Raw genomic sequence first — 20108 nt, 5'->3', positions numbered from 1 at the left:
TCTTCTCCCTCACCCCATAAGCAACCTTTTCCAAAGATCTCATTCTGTCCAATTCCAATTCCAAGTCATCTCTGTCCCTTCCTTCTCTTCATCTCTGGTATTCTATCTTATCAGGCTCAACCGTTTCTTCTTCTGAAGTGTCTTTCTGGTTGGCATTTTCTTTTTCATTTGCACTTGTATGTTACTAGTTCCGGCCCTAATTATAAGCTGACGCCTCTCCTCTCCTCAGACTTTCCATTTCACCCTCTGTTTCACTGTCTCAGCATTGTTTTTTATCAAGTCATTTCCCTCAATCCTGCAGTAGGAGTTTCCTATAACCTATTACACCATCAAAGTGACATCCCTCAACCTGAACTTGCAGGGAAATCCAGGATCTGGCCCCACGCTAAGTATCTCACATTTCCCATAACTATCCCTAAATCACCATTCACTACACCAGGCCAAGCAGGTTAATGCACCTACCATGCTAAGTCACAGTCTTTACTTTTTCTGCCTCCTCTCTACACCTGGAATTGCCCTCCTCTCTGCCTTAGCCAAATCTTACTAATTCTCCAGGACATGGCTCATGTCTCATCTCAGTAACGAAGCCCTCTCCTTATTTTATCACATATGGACTTTGTTCTTATCTGATTTCCCACTGTATACACAATCAGTATTAAATTGCTCGAGTTAATTGTTCTCTAATTGTTTCATGTGTATGCTCTCCCACTTGGTCTCATCTATTCCCATGGTTTTAATTATAAACTGTAAGCTAACTTCCAAATCTAAATCTCCACACTTGTCCTTCTCTTCACTAAACTTAAGACTTATACATCCAACTGCCTACCTGAAGTCCCATTTGGATGTTTAAAGGACATCTCAGACTCAACAGTCCAAACAGAACTCTTGATTTTTACCACTGAAACACATATCCTCCAGTCTTGCTCATTTCAGTCCCATTATCCAAGTAATTATGGACATTGTTTAGGCCAAAAATCTAGAGGTAACTCTGATTATTCTCTTTCCCTCACATTCCACTTCAATCCATTAGGAAGATTTGTTGGTACTGCTCCCAAAATACAGCCCAAATCCAACCCCTTCTCATCCTTATCATTCTTTTTTTTTTTTTTTTTGCAGTACGCGGGCCTCTTACCGTTGTGGCCTCTCCCATTGCGGAGCACAGGCTCCGGACGCGCAGGCTCAGAGGCTGTGGCTCACGGGCCCAGCTGCTCCGCGGCATGGGGGATCTTCCCGGACCGGGCATGAACCCGTGTCCCCTGTATCGGTAGGCGGACTCTCAACCACTGCGCCACCAGGGAAGCCCCCTTATCACTCTTATTCAAGTTATAAGCATCACCTCTACCTGAAATTCTCTAAGAGTCTCCCAAATGACCTCTCTGCTTCCTCTCTTAGAGCCCATTCTTCATATAGCAGTCAGGATGATCTACCCAAAGCCAAAATTAGATTTATATAACTCTCCAGCTTAAAACTCTCCAATGGCTTCCTATTACATTAAACTCAATCCAAACTCCTTATCATAGCCTAGAAGGCCCTACGTAACCTGTCCCATTCCTACCTTTCTAACCTCACCTTCCACCACTCTATTAAGTGTCCGTATTGCTTCACTGTCTTGGTTTTCCTTCCATCCCTTGATCTGTAGTGAAGGCTTTCTGCACTGGCTATCAGCTCTGCCTTGATCTTCATCCACTGCATTCTTAAGACTGCCGTCTTTCACATCTTTTAGGTCTCTGTTCAAATGTAACCCTCTCAGAGAGGCCCTTGACCACCATGAAGTCACTATTCCATTGCCCGGTTTTACTTTCTTTACATACAATAAATAGTGATGAGCACTATCCCCTCTCACTAGGATGTAAACTTCTTAAGTTCATTGAGGGCAGATATCAGGTATGATTTTTTATATTTCCCATGACAGTTTTCCTGGGCATGTAAGAACACCAATAAATATCTAATGATCAATTATAAGATACAATATCTGTAATCTGCAAAACTATAAAATTTTCTAAAGCCAGACATAAACACAGAGAAACTATAAGAAGGGTGATTACGTGATGAATACTATTTAGTATAAGTTCAGAACCACATGATTCTTGACTTGAAAAGTTCTCCTAATCAAACACTAATTTCTATTTAGACCACTTAAATTTCATTAAAATGACAACCACTAAGCAAATGATTCTAATGGAGCAAACCGATGTCTTACTTAATGTTATAATGTCCAGTTTTCAGTGTACATCTATCAGGAAGCTGAGCCAGTTTTCTCGAGAGCATTTTAAAATACTTTCTGCACTCCTGCATGCCTGTGCCTTGTTCATAGTCAGTAGAAGCAGAAAGTGGCAGACCATCTCTGACACGAATGACTGAGGCAGATAAAATCATAGACATTTCAAGTGACAGAGAAGACCTGAAACAAAATGAACAATTTGGGTTAGGTAAGAAATTAAAAGCCAAAGCTGATAAACACAGTGCAAAAATGTGCAACTCACTAATAATCAAAGACATATTAATTAAAGCAATGATATATCATACTTTCCTTCACAAATTAGCTGTTAAAAAAATACTTCTTTCTGGTATTTCCATAAGTATATGTGGAAGTACATATTGGAATAAAAACCATTCTCAAAACAATGTGTTGATATTCAACAAGAGTTTAAAAATATTTATGCCCTTTGACCACAATAAATTTTTTTTTTTTTTTGCAGTATGTGGGCCTCTCACTGTTGTGGCCTCTCCCGTTGTGGAGCACAGGCTCCGGACGTACAGGCTCAGCGGCCACGGCTCACAGGCCCAGCCGCTCCGCGGCATGTGGGATCTTCCCGGACCAGGGCACGAACCCGCGTCCCCTGCATCAGCAGGCGGATTCTCAACCACTGCGCCACCAGGGAAGCCCTGACCACAATAAATTTATATACATAACCCTATCTTAAAGAAAATAATAAGAATTAGACAAGATTTTAAACAGAAAGACATTCTTCTCATAGAAATAACCGAAAACAACCTAAACGTTCAACAATAGGGAGATGGTGAAACAAATTATGGTACACCGCTATGATGGAATATGATGCAACAAAAAGTTATGTTTGTTAAAAATAATTTAGTAATGTGGTAAAATGCTTATATGTTAGGTAGAAAAAAGCAGGATCAAAACTGCATATGCTGTTTTCCATAAAGACACAGAGGAGGAAGAAGGGAGGGATAAATAGAGAAATAGATATTGGAAGGAAACATGACAAAATTAGAATGCTTATCTCCAGAAAATAGTATTATGGGTTACTGTTATCATTTTATAATTTCCTAAATTTCTGTAATGTTCCACAGTGAACACATATTACTTTTCACAATGAGCACATATTACTTTTATAATCAGAACAAATGTTTTTATTTAAAATAAATTTTAAAGCTAAAGGAATACTACTTTTTTTTTTTGTTTTTGGCCATGCCTTGAGGCACACAGGATCTTCCCCCACCAGGGATCAAAACCGTGCCCCCTGGGGCTTCCCTGGTGGCGCAGTGGTTGAGAGTCCTGCCAATGTAGGGGATGCAGATTCGTGCCCCGGTCCGGGAGGATCCCACATGCCGCAGAGCTGCTGGGCCCGTGAGCCATGGCCGCTGAGCCTGCGCGTCCAGAGCCTGTGCTCCGCAGCGGGAGAGGGCACAGCAGTAAGAGGCCCGCATACCGCAAAAAAACAAACAAACAAAAAAACCGTGCCCCCTGCATTGGGAGCACAGAGTCTTAACCACTGGACCACTAGGGAAGTCCTAAAGGAATACTACTTTTAATGTTGTTCTCAATCTTTTTATCAGGAAGCAAATCATAATTACCTTTTTTATTATATTCTAATCATGCTTTACAAAAATAGATAAAAGGACTGCATAGGCCTATGCAGTTCTGAAAGAAATCAGGTAAATAGTCAAACTTTGATAAAATACTCACACAGACACACACACAGTGGTCCCCTGTGTAAAAACCATTGGAATTTTGATTAGAAATGCAGATTTCTGGGTCCACCGTCCCCCCAAAATTCTGATCCATTGACTATGGGGTGGGGCTTGAGAATTTTCCATTTTCAGCAAATTCCCTAAGTAATTACTATGCTTATTATCTAAGGATCATACTTTGATAAACACTGAATTAAAACATGTTCACAGTCTGAAATTAAGTGATAACTCTTTCCTGCCAGGCAGGAAAGAGCACAATGCCACTAAATACTTCTCCTTCACTAACAGGAGGCACAACTGGTAAAAAACTGAAAAATCTGGTAACAATTTCATAGGCTTTTTTCAAGATATTGTATCTCAGAGACTAAATTAATCCTTACCTGCCCAGCTCAGCTAGGTCAATATTATCTCACTCCAAAAATGAAAAACTTAGTAATATATCAAAAAAATGACAAAGAAAATCAACTGCTACCAATTTTGGAAACCAGTGGTCCCTAGCTTTTGTTGCTATGTCAAGTTAAAATCTGAGTGCCCATTCATGATGGTAACTGACTGACATTAAAATCAATCCAAATAATAAAGCTAATGCTTTAAATTTACTTCCCCCTTTTCCTCTGAGGAAAAGCTAGGTATTAATATGTCATTACCCTTTAATATTTTTCTCCTCCATTTATTTAAAAGGAAAAAAACCCAGCAGGAATTAAATTAGCCTTTACCATAATGGAACCTTCGAACGAAAGTTCCAACATGACATATCCAAATCATTTTTTTTCCTATTCAACCAGTTTCTTTTTTCTTCTAAAAGCAGTAGCAAAAGAAAGCAGAGATCCCTCAAGGGATAAGGTCTATACTATAAATCTCTTTTAAAAATTGTTATCACACTTCTTTATTTATTAAACCACAACTGAACATTTAGCCTAAGTGTAACAAATTAGGAAAATGTCTTAATTCATACCCTTACAAATTTATGATTTAAATATAAAACTTTGTCTTTCCAGAAGTATACTGCAACACAATGATCACTCTGGGAATTAACATGAGAGCAGGGTTGTGTCTTGTAGTTTCCAAACATCCATATTCTTAGTAGTATTTAAAAGCAGACTGCATTCCTTATGCCTGATCTTTCTAGGATCCCAACAGAAATATTAGGAATAATCTTTATTATAGGGTGCCAACTTTCATGTAATCTTCAAAGTTGCTCTTTTTTATGACTTAAAAGACAGAAAGATATGATTCATACTTCCTAAAACATATACTGAAAACAGAATAACAACCTGGTTAAGTTCAATTCATTTAACAAATATTTACTGAGTACATACTGTATGCCAGGGGCTATTTCAGACATTAGGAATAGATAGTTCCTACCACCGAGAAGCATCAGTCCAGAATTAAAGAAATTCAGATGTAAAGAGCAAATACAACACAAGCTATGTTGCCCACCGCTTTAACTGGAAAACTATAGTTAGACAAACTTGCCTTTCAGATATTCCTAATACACACTTTTAGGCTTGTCATGGAAAGCACAACACAGCAGTGATATTCCCTTCCTAAATTCTTGAAAGGTTTTCAGAGAATTGCTTGTATTTATCAGTAGATAGGATTTTTCTGAGGAGAAAAAATTAAATCTCTTCCTTCCCGAGTCATTTAACCTAGCATCCAAACCAGTGAACTAACAAAAGAAACTGGGATGACTGTCCAATGAACAATGTGAGGCTTGACTACTTCAATCACCTTAGGATAAGCAATCTCTCTTTTATCAACTCAATAAATATACCCCCCTTTTTTTCTTTTTACCTCGAATTCTTAATACAGTTCCTTAAAAAAACAAACACACACTCCAATCTTATCTGGACTGTGGTAGTAGAAAAAGGAATCTGTCAACATCAAGGCCAAGCTAGGGTTAGGATACCCTTAGAGAGTAGGCAAGGTGGTGGCTGGAAAAACCAAGGAAGAGCCAGTAGGAATTGAGGAAAGGAAGAGGTTAAAACACTTGCATGGGAAGATTCAAGAACAGTCGTAGTTTTATTGGGGCCACAGATACATTTTTAGGCCACTGGTCCATTTTCCCTCACCTTTAACAGAAAAAATATATAACATATGCCTTTAGACAGCAGCAGCAAACTCACAGGGAAATCTGAGTGCTGGCTAATATATTGTTTGCCCAATAGCAACTGCTAGAGGAAAAAGCCCAAAGCAGAATCTAGGTAGGTCTGGGTAAACATTTACATAAAGGCTGAGGAAAATAAACTTCCACAACACCAAACACCTACAGCAGTGGTTACGAGCCTTTTAGACCCAAGATAACAAGATGCTGACCTGTCTTCTTCAGAACCTTGTGGGGTGATGACTGTAGGCCCAAGGTTCCAGGAAGGTAATCACTCAAAAAGTAATAAACAAAACCCAACATATAAGTACATTTTATATCTACTTTCCAGCAAGATGCTTTCATAAATGCCTCTTTTAAGATAAAAAACATTTCATAATAGCTTAATCACTCATATTTTATTTTAGTCCATTATTTCCCAAACTTCAGTCACCCAAGTACCACTTTCAGAAGTCTTACCATATCTGCATCTCACCTGTACTATTTTTTACCTAATACAGGTCTTTCAATTGATTTATTTTTTTGCCCTATGTTTAGTAATAGTATCTGTGAAATCAGTTTAGAGGTGTTAGGTTCTTCTCCTAATTTAAATTAAAACATATAAAGAACTTTTGTTTCATTCAAATGTGTGTGTAAATTTTTGGAGAATGTTTTTTAAGTTCATCTGCTTATCATTCAAATTATATTACCTATCTGATGTTACCAAAGTTTGGGAAACACTACCTTGGTACATACTATTTTATAAAAGTGCTAGCTGAGATCTGGGACTGGGGAGTTACTTGTGGAGAAAGCTACACTAATTGTGATGCACAGCATTGGGGCAAGATTGAGTGAAAAGGGAAGGATTTTATAGAGCCACAGGTTAGCAGGAAGTCACTAGGGAGACAGAGCTTGAAAAGAGGGGGAAAGGGTACCAAGAACAACCAGAGTTTATTTTGCAGCTTGGCCTGCGCTCCCCACCTTACCAGCTGCCTTTCATATTCCTATTACAGGTGCTTGTACTGCACAGTATGTACAAGACCTCGAGTTCCAGAGTAGATTATACCTATATCTACGAAGAGGGCCTCCAACACATACACAAATACATCAGTCATTTGCATAACACCTCATGGTTCACAAAGAGTGAACCATTTTACAGATGAGGAAACTGAGGCGCCCTTTCTCAATGTCCCACTGCTAATATATGACAGTGCTTAAACCTAAGTCTCTTGTATCTCTACATCACTGTGCTCCTCCTATAACCAACAAGGGGCAAGAACCCAGTGACACACAAACTATCTAGCTACTCATTTTGAGATAATAACAATTTTAAACAACAGCTTATGTTTTCTTTAAGAGGCAGTATAGTATTACAGATAACGGGATGAACTCTGGAACCAGATTGCCTTGGTTCAAAAACTGGCTCCACCATGTAGTAACTGGGTAAACTTGGGCAAGCTTTGTCTTTTTATGCTCAATATCCTCATCTGTCAATTGTGGCTACCAACAGTATCTATCTCATAGGGTTATTTTTAAAACGCTAATGGTATCTACCTTGTAGGAACATGTAAGGAACCCGAAACATCGCCTTGCAGACTGAAAGTGCAATATTAAGCGTTTGCTATTATTATTTATTGACTGCCCTCTATTTACCGGACACTTTATACACATTACCTCATTTAAGCCTTCCAATAACCTGTGAGGTAGGTATTATCAGTTCCATTTTACCTTTGAGGAAATTCAAGCCCAGAAAAGTAATTTATTCAATCCCTAAACTATCAAGTGACAGATTTAAAGTCAAGCCTAATTCTAACCACCCTATGAGACATTGCCTCTCAACATATTCAAGCTTCTTACTCAACTACCTGGACAGGAAGGTCACAGGCACCCCTTTGAAAAGACCTAGGCTCTGTTCACACACCAGTATAAAATATACTTAGATTTTTAAGAATCATTCATACACACAAGCACTAAACTGATCATGGTTCTCAACACAGGAAATGCCCAGATGTCCCTTAAGTTAGGGCATGGTCACAGATGTCATATTCAAATACTGAACTACAACCTTCATACACCAGAAACTGTAGGTACTATTTAAGGTATTGCTTAATTCCTTATTATCTTAGAACGTGAGCAAATGCCAGTAACCCAAAATGGGATTCAGAGAGTTTCAAAAAGTGGCTGTTCCACCTGTTAGCTGAGATCCCAACATCTCCCGCCTGGTGGCTGCCACTGTAGCTCTGGGCTTTGCCTTGGCTGAAGAGGCATAGGAGGAACTGGATCTCAAGCTCTCCCACTGCCTCAGGTGGATGATCCAGGAAACTAAATAGGAGAAAAAGCCAAAGCTGTTTTCACTTTCAGAGAGATTTAAGCCAGCTGGGGCTCAGCCTCCTATTTCGAAACCTTCTTCCACCTGTCGAGCTAATTGCTCAGGTCTCCTTTACACCACATCGTTCCCAAAGTGCCATTAACAAGGCCTTAAGAGGTTTCCGTGAGCCAACGGGGGCAAAACTCTGGGTTCAATGCTCATTCAACCCCACAAAAGGCTAAGTAACCCTACCTAAAAAATAGGAAGTGCCACGTCAAGCTCTCTGGGCCACCTAAACAGCCTAGGACGATCACCGTGTTTCTGACACCTGGGCGCCAGGAAATGCTGCCCCACCGCTGGCAGCCCAGAGCGACTGTCCTCCTCCTCGGGCCCCCTACAACCGCCCTACGAGTTGCCCCATATCAGGGCAGGTCAGCTGAAGGGCAACCGCCGTTCGCGCGGCCCAGAGACCCCTCAAGTCGTCGGGGACGAAGTCCCCGTAATCCCACCCCTCCAAAGCTCCGCGACTCCGACGACTCCCCGCTCCCGCCCCCACGCCACGAGCTTAGTTCCCGCCCGGGGTAGGTAGGTCTGTGGTCCCGACGGCGAGAGTCGGAGGCCGTGGCGAGCGAGGGAAGCTGCCAGCCAGGGGTTCGAACGACGCGGAGAAGGGACGAACGAGCACTGTGAGGGGCCGAGCCATACCTGTCTAGCCAGAACCCGCCGCTACGAGTGACGCGGCCCGCAGTGCATTGTGGGGCCGGGGAGTGGCTGTTCTGCCGGGCAGCCCGACGTGAGACGTGGCTGGCGCCCGGCGAGATCAAGCTCCGCCCCCGTTCCCTCGGCTCGTCCGGGCCAATCCGGTTCTCGGGGAAAGACACACCGACTCGCCCCCTCCAAGGGAGTTGGCAGCTTTTCCCTCTTGTACGTCAAGAGAGTGCAAAATCCTCGGGTGACAGATTACGCTGTCTTTCGCACATAAGGCTGATCTCTCCCGCCTGCCGCCTGTATCTGGAGGCAGTTTGTTTCTTACGCGGCCCTACAGCAAACACTTATCGAACAAGCAGGGGGAAAAGCCCCCTCTGAGTGAACAAAAAGACCGGCCCCACCTACCACTACACACTGGGAGGCATCTATCCTTGGCAAAGGAATGCCAGATGCTGTTCCTGCAGCCGCTTCCAGCTTTTGTATCGATCACGCATTATTAAACAAGGACTTACTGACTGCATACTATGTGCCAAGCACAGTGTTAGGCAATGGGTTACAGGAGTGAACATAACACTCGATGGATCTAAAGTGTGATAGGAGCAAGAGATGTTAAAGCATAAATCATTACATAATTATAAATCGTAATCAGTTCTACGAAGGAAAATTAGTGGATGCGATGATAGATTAACCAGGATTATCAGGGAAGAGCTCTTTGAAGAAGTGCCTTTTAAGCTCCAGGCATATGAAAGAGCCTTAAAGAATGTTGCAGGCCAAGGGAACATTATGTTTGAGGTTGCTGGGGCATGAAAGAAATTGATGTGTTCTAGGAACTGAAAGGAAGTCAGTGTGGTTGCGGTGTAGGGAGCAACTTGAGCTGAGGTGAGGCAGAGAGGCCAGACTATGCAGGCTCTTACTGGCCACATTATAGATTTTGGACTGTATTTTGGAATGTATCTTAAGGTCAATGGGTAGCTAATAGAGTGTTAAGTAGGATCAGATTTACATATTTAAAGGCTCACTTAAGCTGTTTGTGGGGAATAGTTTGGAAGAGGATAGTTTGTCTCCAGTCTGGAGACAGTTACATTAGTCAAGGCCAGAGATGATGGTGGCTTCAACTAAGGTAATGACAGTAGAGACAGAAAGATTTGGATAATTTTGAGACATATATAAATCAGAGGTTGAATCCAAGGGACTTAATAATGGATTGATTTGCCAAGAAGGATAAAGAAAATACAGGCATTAAGGATGAGTCCGTTAGTAACTAGATGAATTAAGCCAACCTAGAAGGAGGAGAAAATGGTTTTGTATATGTTAAGTTTGAGATGCTTATAAATGGAGGTGTCAAACAGATATGGATATGTAAGTCTGGACTAACTATATAAATTTGGTGTTTTTTGGAGTGGGTTAACCCAGCAATTCCACTCCTAGGTATATATGCAACAGAAATGTATTCGTATGTTTGCTACAAGACATATATAAGAATGTTCATAGGATAAATAAATTTTAGACTATCCACATAGTGGACTAGTTTTCAGGAAAGAGAATGAACAATCAACAACTACATGCAAAACATGAATGAATCTCACAATCGTAAAATCGACTGGTATAAGCCAGACACAAAAATTGTGTATTACTTGATTCCACTTATATAATGTTCAAAAACATACAAAAGTAATATATGGTAATAGAAATCAGACTATTGGTTATCCTTAGGTAGTATTAATGTTTGGAAAGGGCACCTAGGGGGCTTATGGAGCTCTAATAATGTTTGATCTGGGTGTTGATTACACATGTGTTCAATTAATGAAAATTAACCAAGTTGGGAATTCCCTGGCTATCCAGTGGTTAAGACTCCATGCTTCTACTGCAGAAGGCACAGGTTCAATCCCTTTGGTAAGGGAACGAAGATCCCACATGCCTCACAGGGCAGACAAAAAAAAAGAAAAGGAAAAAAAAGAAAAGAAAATTCAACAGGTTGTACATTTAAGATATATGCAATTTTTCAGTATGCATTTTATTATTCAGTAGAAAGTTTACATTTTAAAAATGTTATGGTGATCCAGCCATGAATAAATAACTGGTACCAGACTAACCTTCCTACCACAAACAATAGAAAACTGAACCAAATCTATGAAACAAGTGTCTTCAGACATTGGACAATAGGCACAGTGGAACTGTGATCCAGGAAAGAAGAAAAACAATTAAGATGAGTCCAAGGTTTTCCCCAGATTTCTTTCTGGCGATATTTGCCAAAGCACAGGATAGAGGAAAGCTAAGCAGAATACAGTACTCTCACTAACTGAGGAGAGAGAAATTGGAAATATGAGAGATGGAGGCAACTGAAATTTGCAGGGCAGAGAACCAGATGAAGAGCTCCAGAAATATGCATGAGTCTCCTTGAATCTTTGGTGTAGGTTTAATGAAACTCCAGGAGGCTGGTTAAATAACAACTACTGTGGGAAGTGTAAGCTGAACAACTACTAGATCTTAAATAAAGTTTGGAAACATTCAAGTTCTGACCAACTGGAATGGAAAAACCCTATTAAACAGTTGGGGAATTTGGTAAAAAGACCTCAGAAAGGCCACACTTTAGAGATAAGGCTAAACTAGCCCAAGAGTAAAGGCTATTCTAGATTCACTCAAACAAAGCCAAAAAAGCTTATCTGCAAGTAAATTAACTGCTTCCTTGAATGAAACTTAACAATCTTTTTTTTTTTTTCCGGTATGTGGGCCTCCCACCGCCATGGCCTCTCCCGTTGCGGAGCACAGGCTCCGGACGCGCAGGCTCAGCGGCCATGGCTCACGGGCCCAGCTGCTCTGCGGCATGTGGGATCCTCCTGGGCCGGGGCACAAACCTGTATCCCCTGCATCAGCAGGCGGACTCCCAACCACTGCACCACCAGGGAAGCCCGAAACTTAACAGTCTTTAAAGAGAAAATCCAGGCACTAAACAATGTAACACCCACAATGTCCAGTATCCAATAAAAATTATTATATACGTGAAGAAGCAGGAGAACCATGAACAGGAGAAAAATTAGTCAATGGACCCAGAAATGACAGTGATGATGAAATTATCAGAGGACTTAAAGCAGCTGTTAAAAGTGTGGTCAAGAATCTAAAAGAAAACGTGAAAGAAATGAAAACTATAAAAATAACCAAGCAGAACTTCTAGAGCAGAAAAATACAATATCTGAAATGAAAACTTCATTGGATGGGCATAAAAGCAGCTTAGACAATACAGAAGAAAAGATCTGAGAATGAGGAAACAGTACAAAAGAATTATCTACACCAAAGCACAAGTAGCAGAAAAGTTGAAAAGAAAATGAAGAGGAATTCCCTGGCAGTCCAGTGGTTAGGGTTCTGTGCTTCCACTGCAGGGAGCATGGATTTGATCCCTGGTCGGGGAACTAAGATCCAACAAGCATGCAGTGTGGCAAAAAAAAAAAAAAAAAAAAAAAGAAAATGAACAGAGCCATAGTGACCTGAAGGACAATACTAAGTTACATATCACCTGTATAAACAGAGACCCAGAAAGAGCGGAGTGATGATTTTTAAATATTTGAAGGCATAATAGCCAAAACTTTTCTAAATTTAAGGAAAAATATAAATCTACAGATAACAAGAAATCAAACCAACCCCAAACAGGATAAACACAAAGAATCCTCACCAAGGCACATTACCCCAAAACTGCTGAAAACCAATAATTAGAGAAAATATTAGAAACAACCAGAGAAAAAGCCACGTTGTATACAGAGAACAAAGACAAGAAGTACTACTGACTCCACATCAGAAATAAAGTAAGCCAGAATTCAATGAAGTAAAACCTGAAGGAAAAAGTTCTGTCAATCTAGAACTTTATATCCAGCAAAAATTCTTTTGAAGTATGAAGGTGAAATAAAGGCAAACAACAGCAAGATATACCTTCCTTTCAAGTGCACATGTGATATTCACTAAGCTACACCATATCCTGGGCCATGAAAATAATTTTAAAAATATTACGTGGAGTAAAAGAAACCAGACACTAAAAAGTACATTCTGTATTTTTCCATTTAAATGAAAGTCTAAACAAGTAAAACTAATCTGTAGTGAAAAAGAAAATCATAAAAATGGTTGCCTCTAGTGGTTGGGTTGACTAGAAAGGGGCATGAGGGACATTTTTAGGGTGGTGATAATGTTGTGTCATCTTGATAGGGGTTTGGGTTTCACAGGTGTGTCAATTTTTCAGAACTCTTTCAATGGTACACTTAAGATTTTTATATTTCATTGTATGTAAATTTTACCTCAAGAGAAAAAAGTGTCATGCAAATATTAAAGACTAATTAGCAATTCTGAAACTATTTCTCTGTTTTCTAGGTTTGAGCAAAGAAGCCCATACACTGAGAATGATGGAAGACAGGTTTCTCAAGTCAGGGAAGAGAGTTAAAAATAAGGAGTTATCTGAAAATAAGAGAGCAAAATGCCACTTCCAAGAAAAGGGACCAGAAATCTTTGGAAAAAAGGTTGACCTCAGGCCTGGGGCACAGAAAGAACAATAGGAGCCTGGGCCATCTTATGCCAGAAAGCAAAGACGTGCCAAAGAACATAAGAGCTAGCTTGAAGGAATTCCCACTGATCCAACCTGTGACATTATCACAGTATCAAACTAAACAATAATTGTAATTTTTTATAACCCCCCTTGAATGGAATAAAAATGAGTGAAACAAATAATTCATGAGTCCATACTGATATAAATTTAAAAGATAGATAGATAAATAGGTAGATAGATAGATGAGGAGGAAAAGCTTTTCCTTAACGTAGAATGCCAAGTAATAAATACAGGAAGAATGATGGACTTAGAAAATTATTAATGGATGCCAATGCCAACATAACTAGACAAAAGTATAATAAGGGACAGGGTATTTATATATTCTCAAAACATCTCCCCAAATTGCCTACTAAACAAAGGGAAAATCAGGAACTTTACAGTGGAGAAGCCTGGCAGACACCACCAAGTCACCAAGGTTAATGTCGCTATTTTAGAACAAACTGACTAGGACTTCCCTGGTGGTGCAGTGGTTAAGAATCCGCCTGCCAGTGCAGGGGACACGGGTTTGAGCCCTGGTCCAGGAAGATCCCACATGCCGTGGAACAACTAAGCCCGTGCGCCACAACTACTGAGCCCACGCTCTAAAACCTGCGAGCCACAATTACTGAAGCCCAAGCTCCACGAGAAAAACAACCGCAAGGAGAAGCCTGTGCACTGCAACAAACAGTAGCCCCCGCTCGCCGCAACTAGAGAAAGTCCACGCGAAGCAACGGAAGACCCAACGCAGCCAAAAATAAACAAACAAATAAATAAATAGAACAAACTGACTTTATGTGTTTCATAATGTGATGCACTGAAAAGGACACTGTCACAGATTGAGTTCTCTGGAGGCAGAGTTCGGAGTGCAAAATGCGTATTAGTGATTAACACCTATGAAGGGAAATGGGGTGGAAACAGGATTGAGAAGAGTTCAAACTGCAATTCAGACCTGACAAAGCTTTCCCTGATCCAGTGGGCGCTCTGGAGTGAGTATTGTGTCCTATGTGGGACAAAATGACCAGTCTTTTATAGTCCCACCTCATTCAGTGACCAGATGCAGGCTGCCCTGGGAAGGGTGTGACCCCAGATGAGGCAGTACTCTGCAGCTGATACGGACCCTGAAGGGTCTTCACGCATTGAAGCTGGGCAGCAATTTCTTCACTGGCAGGGTGGGGGAGGGGAGGGGAGGTCTAGGCAGCTTAGCTCCATGTCTACCACAGCCAATGCCTGTGTTGCTTAGACCCACTTCTCCAGGAATATGGTGGACCTCTTCCGGAGGGAAAACTTAGAGGAAGGAAGGGAGGGAGATGAGCTACAGCTGATGCCATTGGTCTCAAGGCTACCATTGATGTAATCATCATCCCCCTCCTTCCTATCCGTTCTAGTTGCCCTCATCTTCAATTTCCAGCACTGCTGGCCTCAGTGCCTAATCAGTGGCATGACCCAGACTCCCATCCCCTGGTCAACATGCCCTGCTCCAGCTGTGGTTACTGTTCCTGATTTTTTACAGTCACAATTGGGCAGGGGATTGAGGCTCCCAAGTGGGTCATCTGCATTCCATACGTGTTCCTCCCTGCCCCAATTGTGTAAAAGCAGCCCAACCTCTTCCTGATGCTCCATAACCCCTGGCAAGACAGTGACACTCTTCTTGCCTGGTCCCTGGACACAGGAGCCCAAAGTGCTCAGGCAGCAGCCATAGCTCATAATCCAATGGGATTCTTGTATCACCTGCCAAATGTGTGGCACTTTTGGTGACCAGGAACTCAAACCCCTCAGAGCCCAGGGTTGTGGAGACAAGAAATATGAAGTCCCTCTATTAGTCTTTAAGAGTCATAATAAGAGATGCCAATCTGCTTCTACCCCTTGGTACCAAGACTCATGTATTTTTCCTACTAGGGATACAAGGAATCATGATACTTGTGATCAAGAATCATGAGTGTTTTGGGCTTCCCTGGTGGCGCAGTGGTTAAGAGTCCGCCTGCCGATGCAGGGGACATGGGTTCGTGCCCCAGTCTGGGAAGATTCCACATGCTGCGGAGTGGCTGGGCCTGTCAGCCATGGCCACTGAGCCTGTGCATCCGGAGCCTGTGCTCCGCAACAGGAGAGGCCACAACAGTGAGAGGCCCGCGTACCGCAAAAAAACAAACAAAAAAAAGCCATCCTTAACACATAGGTGTCATATTTATATGATGTTATTTTTCTTTCAGGTTAGCGCTGTTTTTGACAGCCATATACCTTAGAAATGGAGGGGAAAAGCTTCTTATTTGTATCTTGAAAATTCTGAAATGACATTTCCACCACTCTGCAAAGGCTTTTGCAAATTGTTATCTTGGTTTTTTGTCCAAAACTATATTTTCATTAACCTTTCACAAATTCAACAAATTGTGTGCCCTATGTGTGCTGGCAGTGGCAATGGTAAACATGATATGGTCCTCCCCTTTAAGGCATTAAATGGAGAGATGCGGAGAGAAACATGTATAAAGACAATGATAATCCAATAAGATAAATGTCAATAAAAATATGACCAGAAGGCTCTAGGGGGATCACAAAGGGGTAACTAAGCTGCAGAGAAACAGAAAACTTTTTACAAAAAGAGGTGATAAAGAGGAAGAAGGAAAGTCAATCAGGCAAGCTGTGGTGAGTCATGGAGAAGGGACTCCATATTTGTAAAGACATAGACACATGGAACAGCATTAACAATTCAGGGAACTGCAAGTGGCCTCTGGTTGCTGGAGTGTAGATGGGAGATGAAGCCAAAAGAAAGGCCAGACTCCAAAGAGCTGATATGCCAAGCTGCCAAGTTTGACTTTTATCCTGCAAACTTCAAAGGATTTTAAGCAGAGGAATGGTAAATAAGTGTATTCTATAATTGTAAAAAAAAAAAAAATGGTGCTTTAAAAAATAAGCATGTTCTATAGTTTAAAAAAAAATTCAACCATTAAAACAGCTATAGGAAGATAAAGTTGGATATGGCTTTGGATAAAGAAGGATTTCTAAGCATGAAAGCAATGAAGAAACCACAAAGAAAAAGATTAGGGAACGAGATTAAATAAAAATATAGGGCTTCCCTGGTGGCGCAGTGGTTGGGAGTCCGCCTGCCAGTGCAGGGGACGCGGGTTTGTGCCCCGGTCTGGGAGGATCCCGCATGCCGCGGGGCGGCTGGGCCCGTGGGCCATGGCCGCTGAGCCTGTGCGTCCGGAGCCTGTGCTCCGCGGCCGGAGAGGCCACGGCAGTGAGAGGCCCGTGTACCGCAAAAAAAATAAATAAAATAAAAATATAAAATGTGTACATGAAAAATTAAGAACCAGACAACAAATTGAGGGAAGTATATGCCAAGAGAATTAGGAACATTTTCACTGCAAATAGCCAAGGGACTAAAAAGATAATTCACAAAAGAGCTGTAAGTGGCCAACAAATATTTAAGTGGTAATTAAAGAGAAAAGAATAAATATCTTACCTTTCTAGTAGGAGTTGTATTTCAGAGTAAACAAGTGGTCCCAGTTGATGAGAGAAAGCTCTATTTAATAGAATAATAGGAAGTAAATGTAACAGAAGGAATGATAGAATTATAAAATCATCATTTTCCACCCAGATGAAAACACTGATTTAAGCAGAAATTAACAATTGGTGGTAAAGTCTGTAGGTGAATGGTGGATACACAAAGGACATTCTTCCGGTGCAAAAGTGCACCACACAGATTACTGAGCAGTTGCAAAGGGGAAAACCCACTTGTGCAATGGAGGGAGAAGGTTGTCACCACTGTCATCAGGGGTCAACCTTAACATTCCTAATGACTGACCACAAGATGTTACAGGTTAGACCCCTGATATGATGCAATGAGAAATACACAACACCTGTGATGTATTCTTTCCAAAAATGTTTAGCTTGAATCTCATGCCTTTAGAGCTAGCTCCTCATTTACGGAAAATACAGGGAATAGAGGATCAAAGTGAACTGCACTGCAGGGAAACAAGACAAATCTGGAAAAATAAAACATTCTACAGACAACTGACCCAATCTCTTCAAGAGTCACTACATGAAAAGAGAGAGAGAGGAGAAAAGAAAGAAGGATGCAAGGAAGGAAGGAAGGAAGGAAGGAAGGAAGGGAGGAAGGAAGAAATGTGAGGGAAAAAGAAAGAGAAATAAAGGAACTGTAGATTAAAAGAATCTTAAGAGACATAATAATCAAGTTGAATGCATGGTCTTGGGTTGGATTTTGTTTTAAACAAACCAGCAAAGACATTTTTGAGACAACTGGTGCAATTTAACTATCAAATAAATATTCGTATAATATTAAGAAATTATTATGATAATTTTTTACTATGGAGGGAAGTTCTTTTTTAAACTACAAACTGAAGTAAAAAATATACTTAAATTTTTTCAGCTACACCAATAAGTAAAAACAAATTTTAAAAAGGAAAAACATTTTTACCTGTTAAATAGATTTCTTCTTATTATTTTGGTTTCTTTTTATATTTTATTTAAATTAGAAATTAAGCCACTGGTCAGAGTAGGATGGTTGAAGTTTCATTCACTTTGATCCCCTTCTGGTAAAAGAGCAAATTAATTCAGCCTTTCTGGGAGTGAATTTGGCAATATGTATTGAGTCTTTAAAATACTCATGCCAATATTGCACTCCTCCTCCTTTTTTAAGAAATTTATCTTGAAGAAACAATCAAGAGATATAATGGAATATATACTTTATATACATATATATACATATTCTTTACCATGGTAAAAAATTAGAAACTATCAAATGTTCACTATGAAATAACTGATGGTATATCTACAACATGGTATATTATGTAACTATTATACTTATGTCAAAAGTGGTTAATAAGGGCTTCCTTGGTGGTGCAGTGGTTGAGAGTCTGCCTGCCAATGCAGGGGACACGGGTTCGAGCCCTGGTCCGGGAAGATCTCACATGCTGCGGAGCGGCTGGGCCCGTGAGCCGTGGCCGCTGAGCCTGCGCGTCAGGAGCCTGTGCTCTGCAACAGGAGAGGCCACAACAGCGAGAGGCCCGCGTAACGCAAAAAAAAGAAAGAAAGAAAGAAAGAAATCACTGTATGATATCGTATCTATAATTCTAATTATTAAGGATTTATTTTAAAAAGACTGGAAGACAATACAGAAAAATAGGCACAGTTTATTTCTAGACAGTGAGATTAGTGTTGTTTTATTTTATTTGACAGACTTCTGAATTTTGCAAATTTTCTCCAATAAATAGACATTCTTTTATTATAATTAGAGGGAAAACTTGTGTATATTAAAAATGCCTTCCAGGGCTTCCCTGGTAGCGCAGTGGTTAAGAATCGACCTGCCAATGCAGGGGACACGAGTTCGAGCCCTGGTCTGGGAAGATCCCACATGCCGCGGAGCAAGAAAGCCCATGCACCACAACTACTGAGGCTGCACTCTAGAGCCAATGAGCCGCAACTACTGAAGCCCGCGTGCCACAACTACTGAAGCCCGTGCGCCTAGAGCCCATGCTCCACAAGAAGAGAAGTCACTGCAATGAGAAACCTGCTCGCTGCAACTAGAGAAAGCCCATGTGCAGCAGCGAAGACCCAATGCAGCAAAAAATAAATAAATTAATTTATTTTTAAAAAAATGCCTCCCAAAACAAGAAGAGAAAATCCAGTAAAGAGATTGGCCCAGTGCAATGCGGGAGATGGAGGAAGAAATAGCTGTAAGAGCCTATCCATGTAAAATTACATGCTATTGTAAACTATTTTAACAAAAAATGTAATTTATACTTGTTTAAAAAATTATAGTGTATATAAAGTAAAAAAAGAAGTCACTCTTTCTACCCCGGTCAGTATCTGTGGACTTACTTCATTCTTTTTCACAGTGGCATACAGTCTTCTTCTTACTGTTTTAGTGTCTTCCATACAAAGCTTTTTCAAAAAATGAGATATTCTACATATTGTTCTATAACTTGTTTTTATGACAATATTTCATGCACAGTCCCTCTTTCTACCCCGGTCAGTATCTGTGGACTTACTTCATTCTTTTTCACAGTGGCAGATGGTAATATGGATTACTGTAAATGATTGAATCACTTTCTACTAATGGATGTTTAGGTTCCCTTTTCAGGCCATTACAAACATTGATATCGTAAAGACTGTCATATGTATTTAGGTAGGACAGATTCCTTGAAGTGGAATTTCCTGGTCAAAGGGCATGTGGATTTAAAATTACTACCAGATTGCTGTCAAAAATCCTATACTAACTTATACTCTCACCAGTACTGTGTGCATTTCCCCAATACTCACCAAAGCTGGATTTGTATCATCAGACTGTTTAATTTTTTTCCTATTTGAAAGTGAAAAAAAGCTACATCGTTGTTTAGCTCGCAGTTTTTATATTATTAGTGGAGATGGTAATTGTTTTATGTGTTTCTTGGCCAAATGTGTTTCGTCTTTTGTAAGTTGCCCATTCATCTGTTTCTTTGGCTGAACAAAGTGTGAGTACTATTAGTCTGTTGAAACCCTAGCTTTAAAGCAGC

At 40.6% G+C, this 20108-nt stretch overlaps 1 protein-coding gene across 4 annotated transcripts in view; it reads right to left on the bottom strand.

Annotated features, from left to right (window-relative positions):
• SEC22A (SEC22 homolog A, vesicle trafficking protein) overlaps nt 1-9059 on the bottom strand; it is a 72666-nt gene extending 63607 nt beyond the window's left edge. For 3 of the 4 annotated variants that reach the window (XM_024756513.1, XM_024756515.1, XM_024756514.1), the window contains exons 1-2: nt 9033-9059; nt 2201-2401 (exon numbers count right to left, since the gene is read on the bottom strand). In XM_024756513.1, coding sequence (XP_024612281.1) covers nt 2201-2382 — 182 coding nt within the window. In that variant the 5' untranslated portion in view covers nt 2383-2401; nt 9033-9059. Of the gene's footprint in view, nt 1-2200; nt 2402-8209; nt 8259-9032 lie in introns of those variants that run through there. The other variant, XM_024756516.1, reaches the window with a different exon arrangement.
• Nucleotides 9060-20108: the final 11049 nt, after the last annotated feature.

This window comes from Neophocaena asiaeorientalis, unplaced genomic scaffold (assembly GCF_003031525.2).
Source record: "Neophocaena asiaeorientalis asiaeorientalis breed wild unplaced genomic scaffold, Neophocaena_asiaeorientalis_V1.1 scaffold22, whole genome shotgun sequence".
Lineage (NCBI taxonomy): Eukaryota > Metazoa > Chordata > Mammalia > Artiodactyla > Phocoenidae > Neophocaena > Neophocaena asiaeorientalis.
This window is presented reverse-complemented; position numbering and strand designations above follow the sequence as displayed.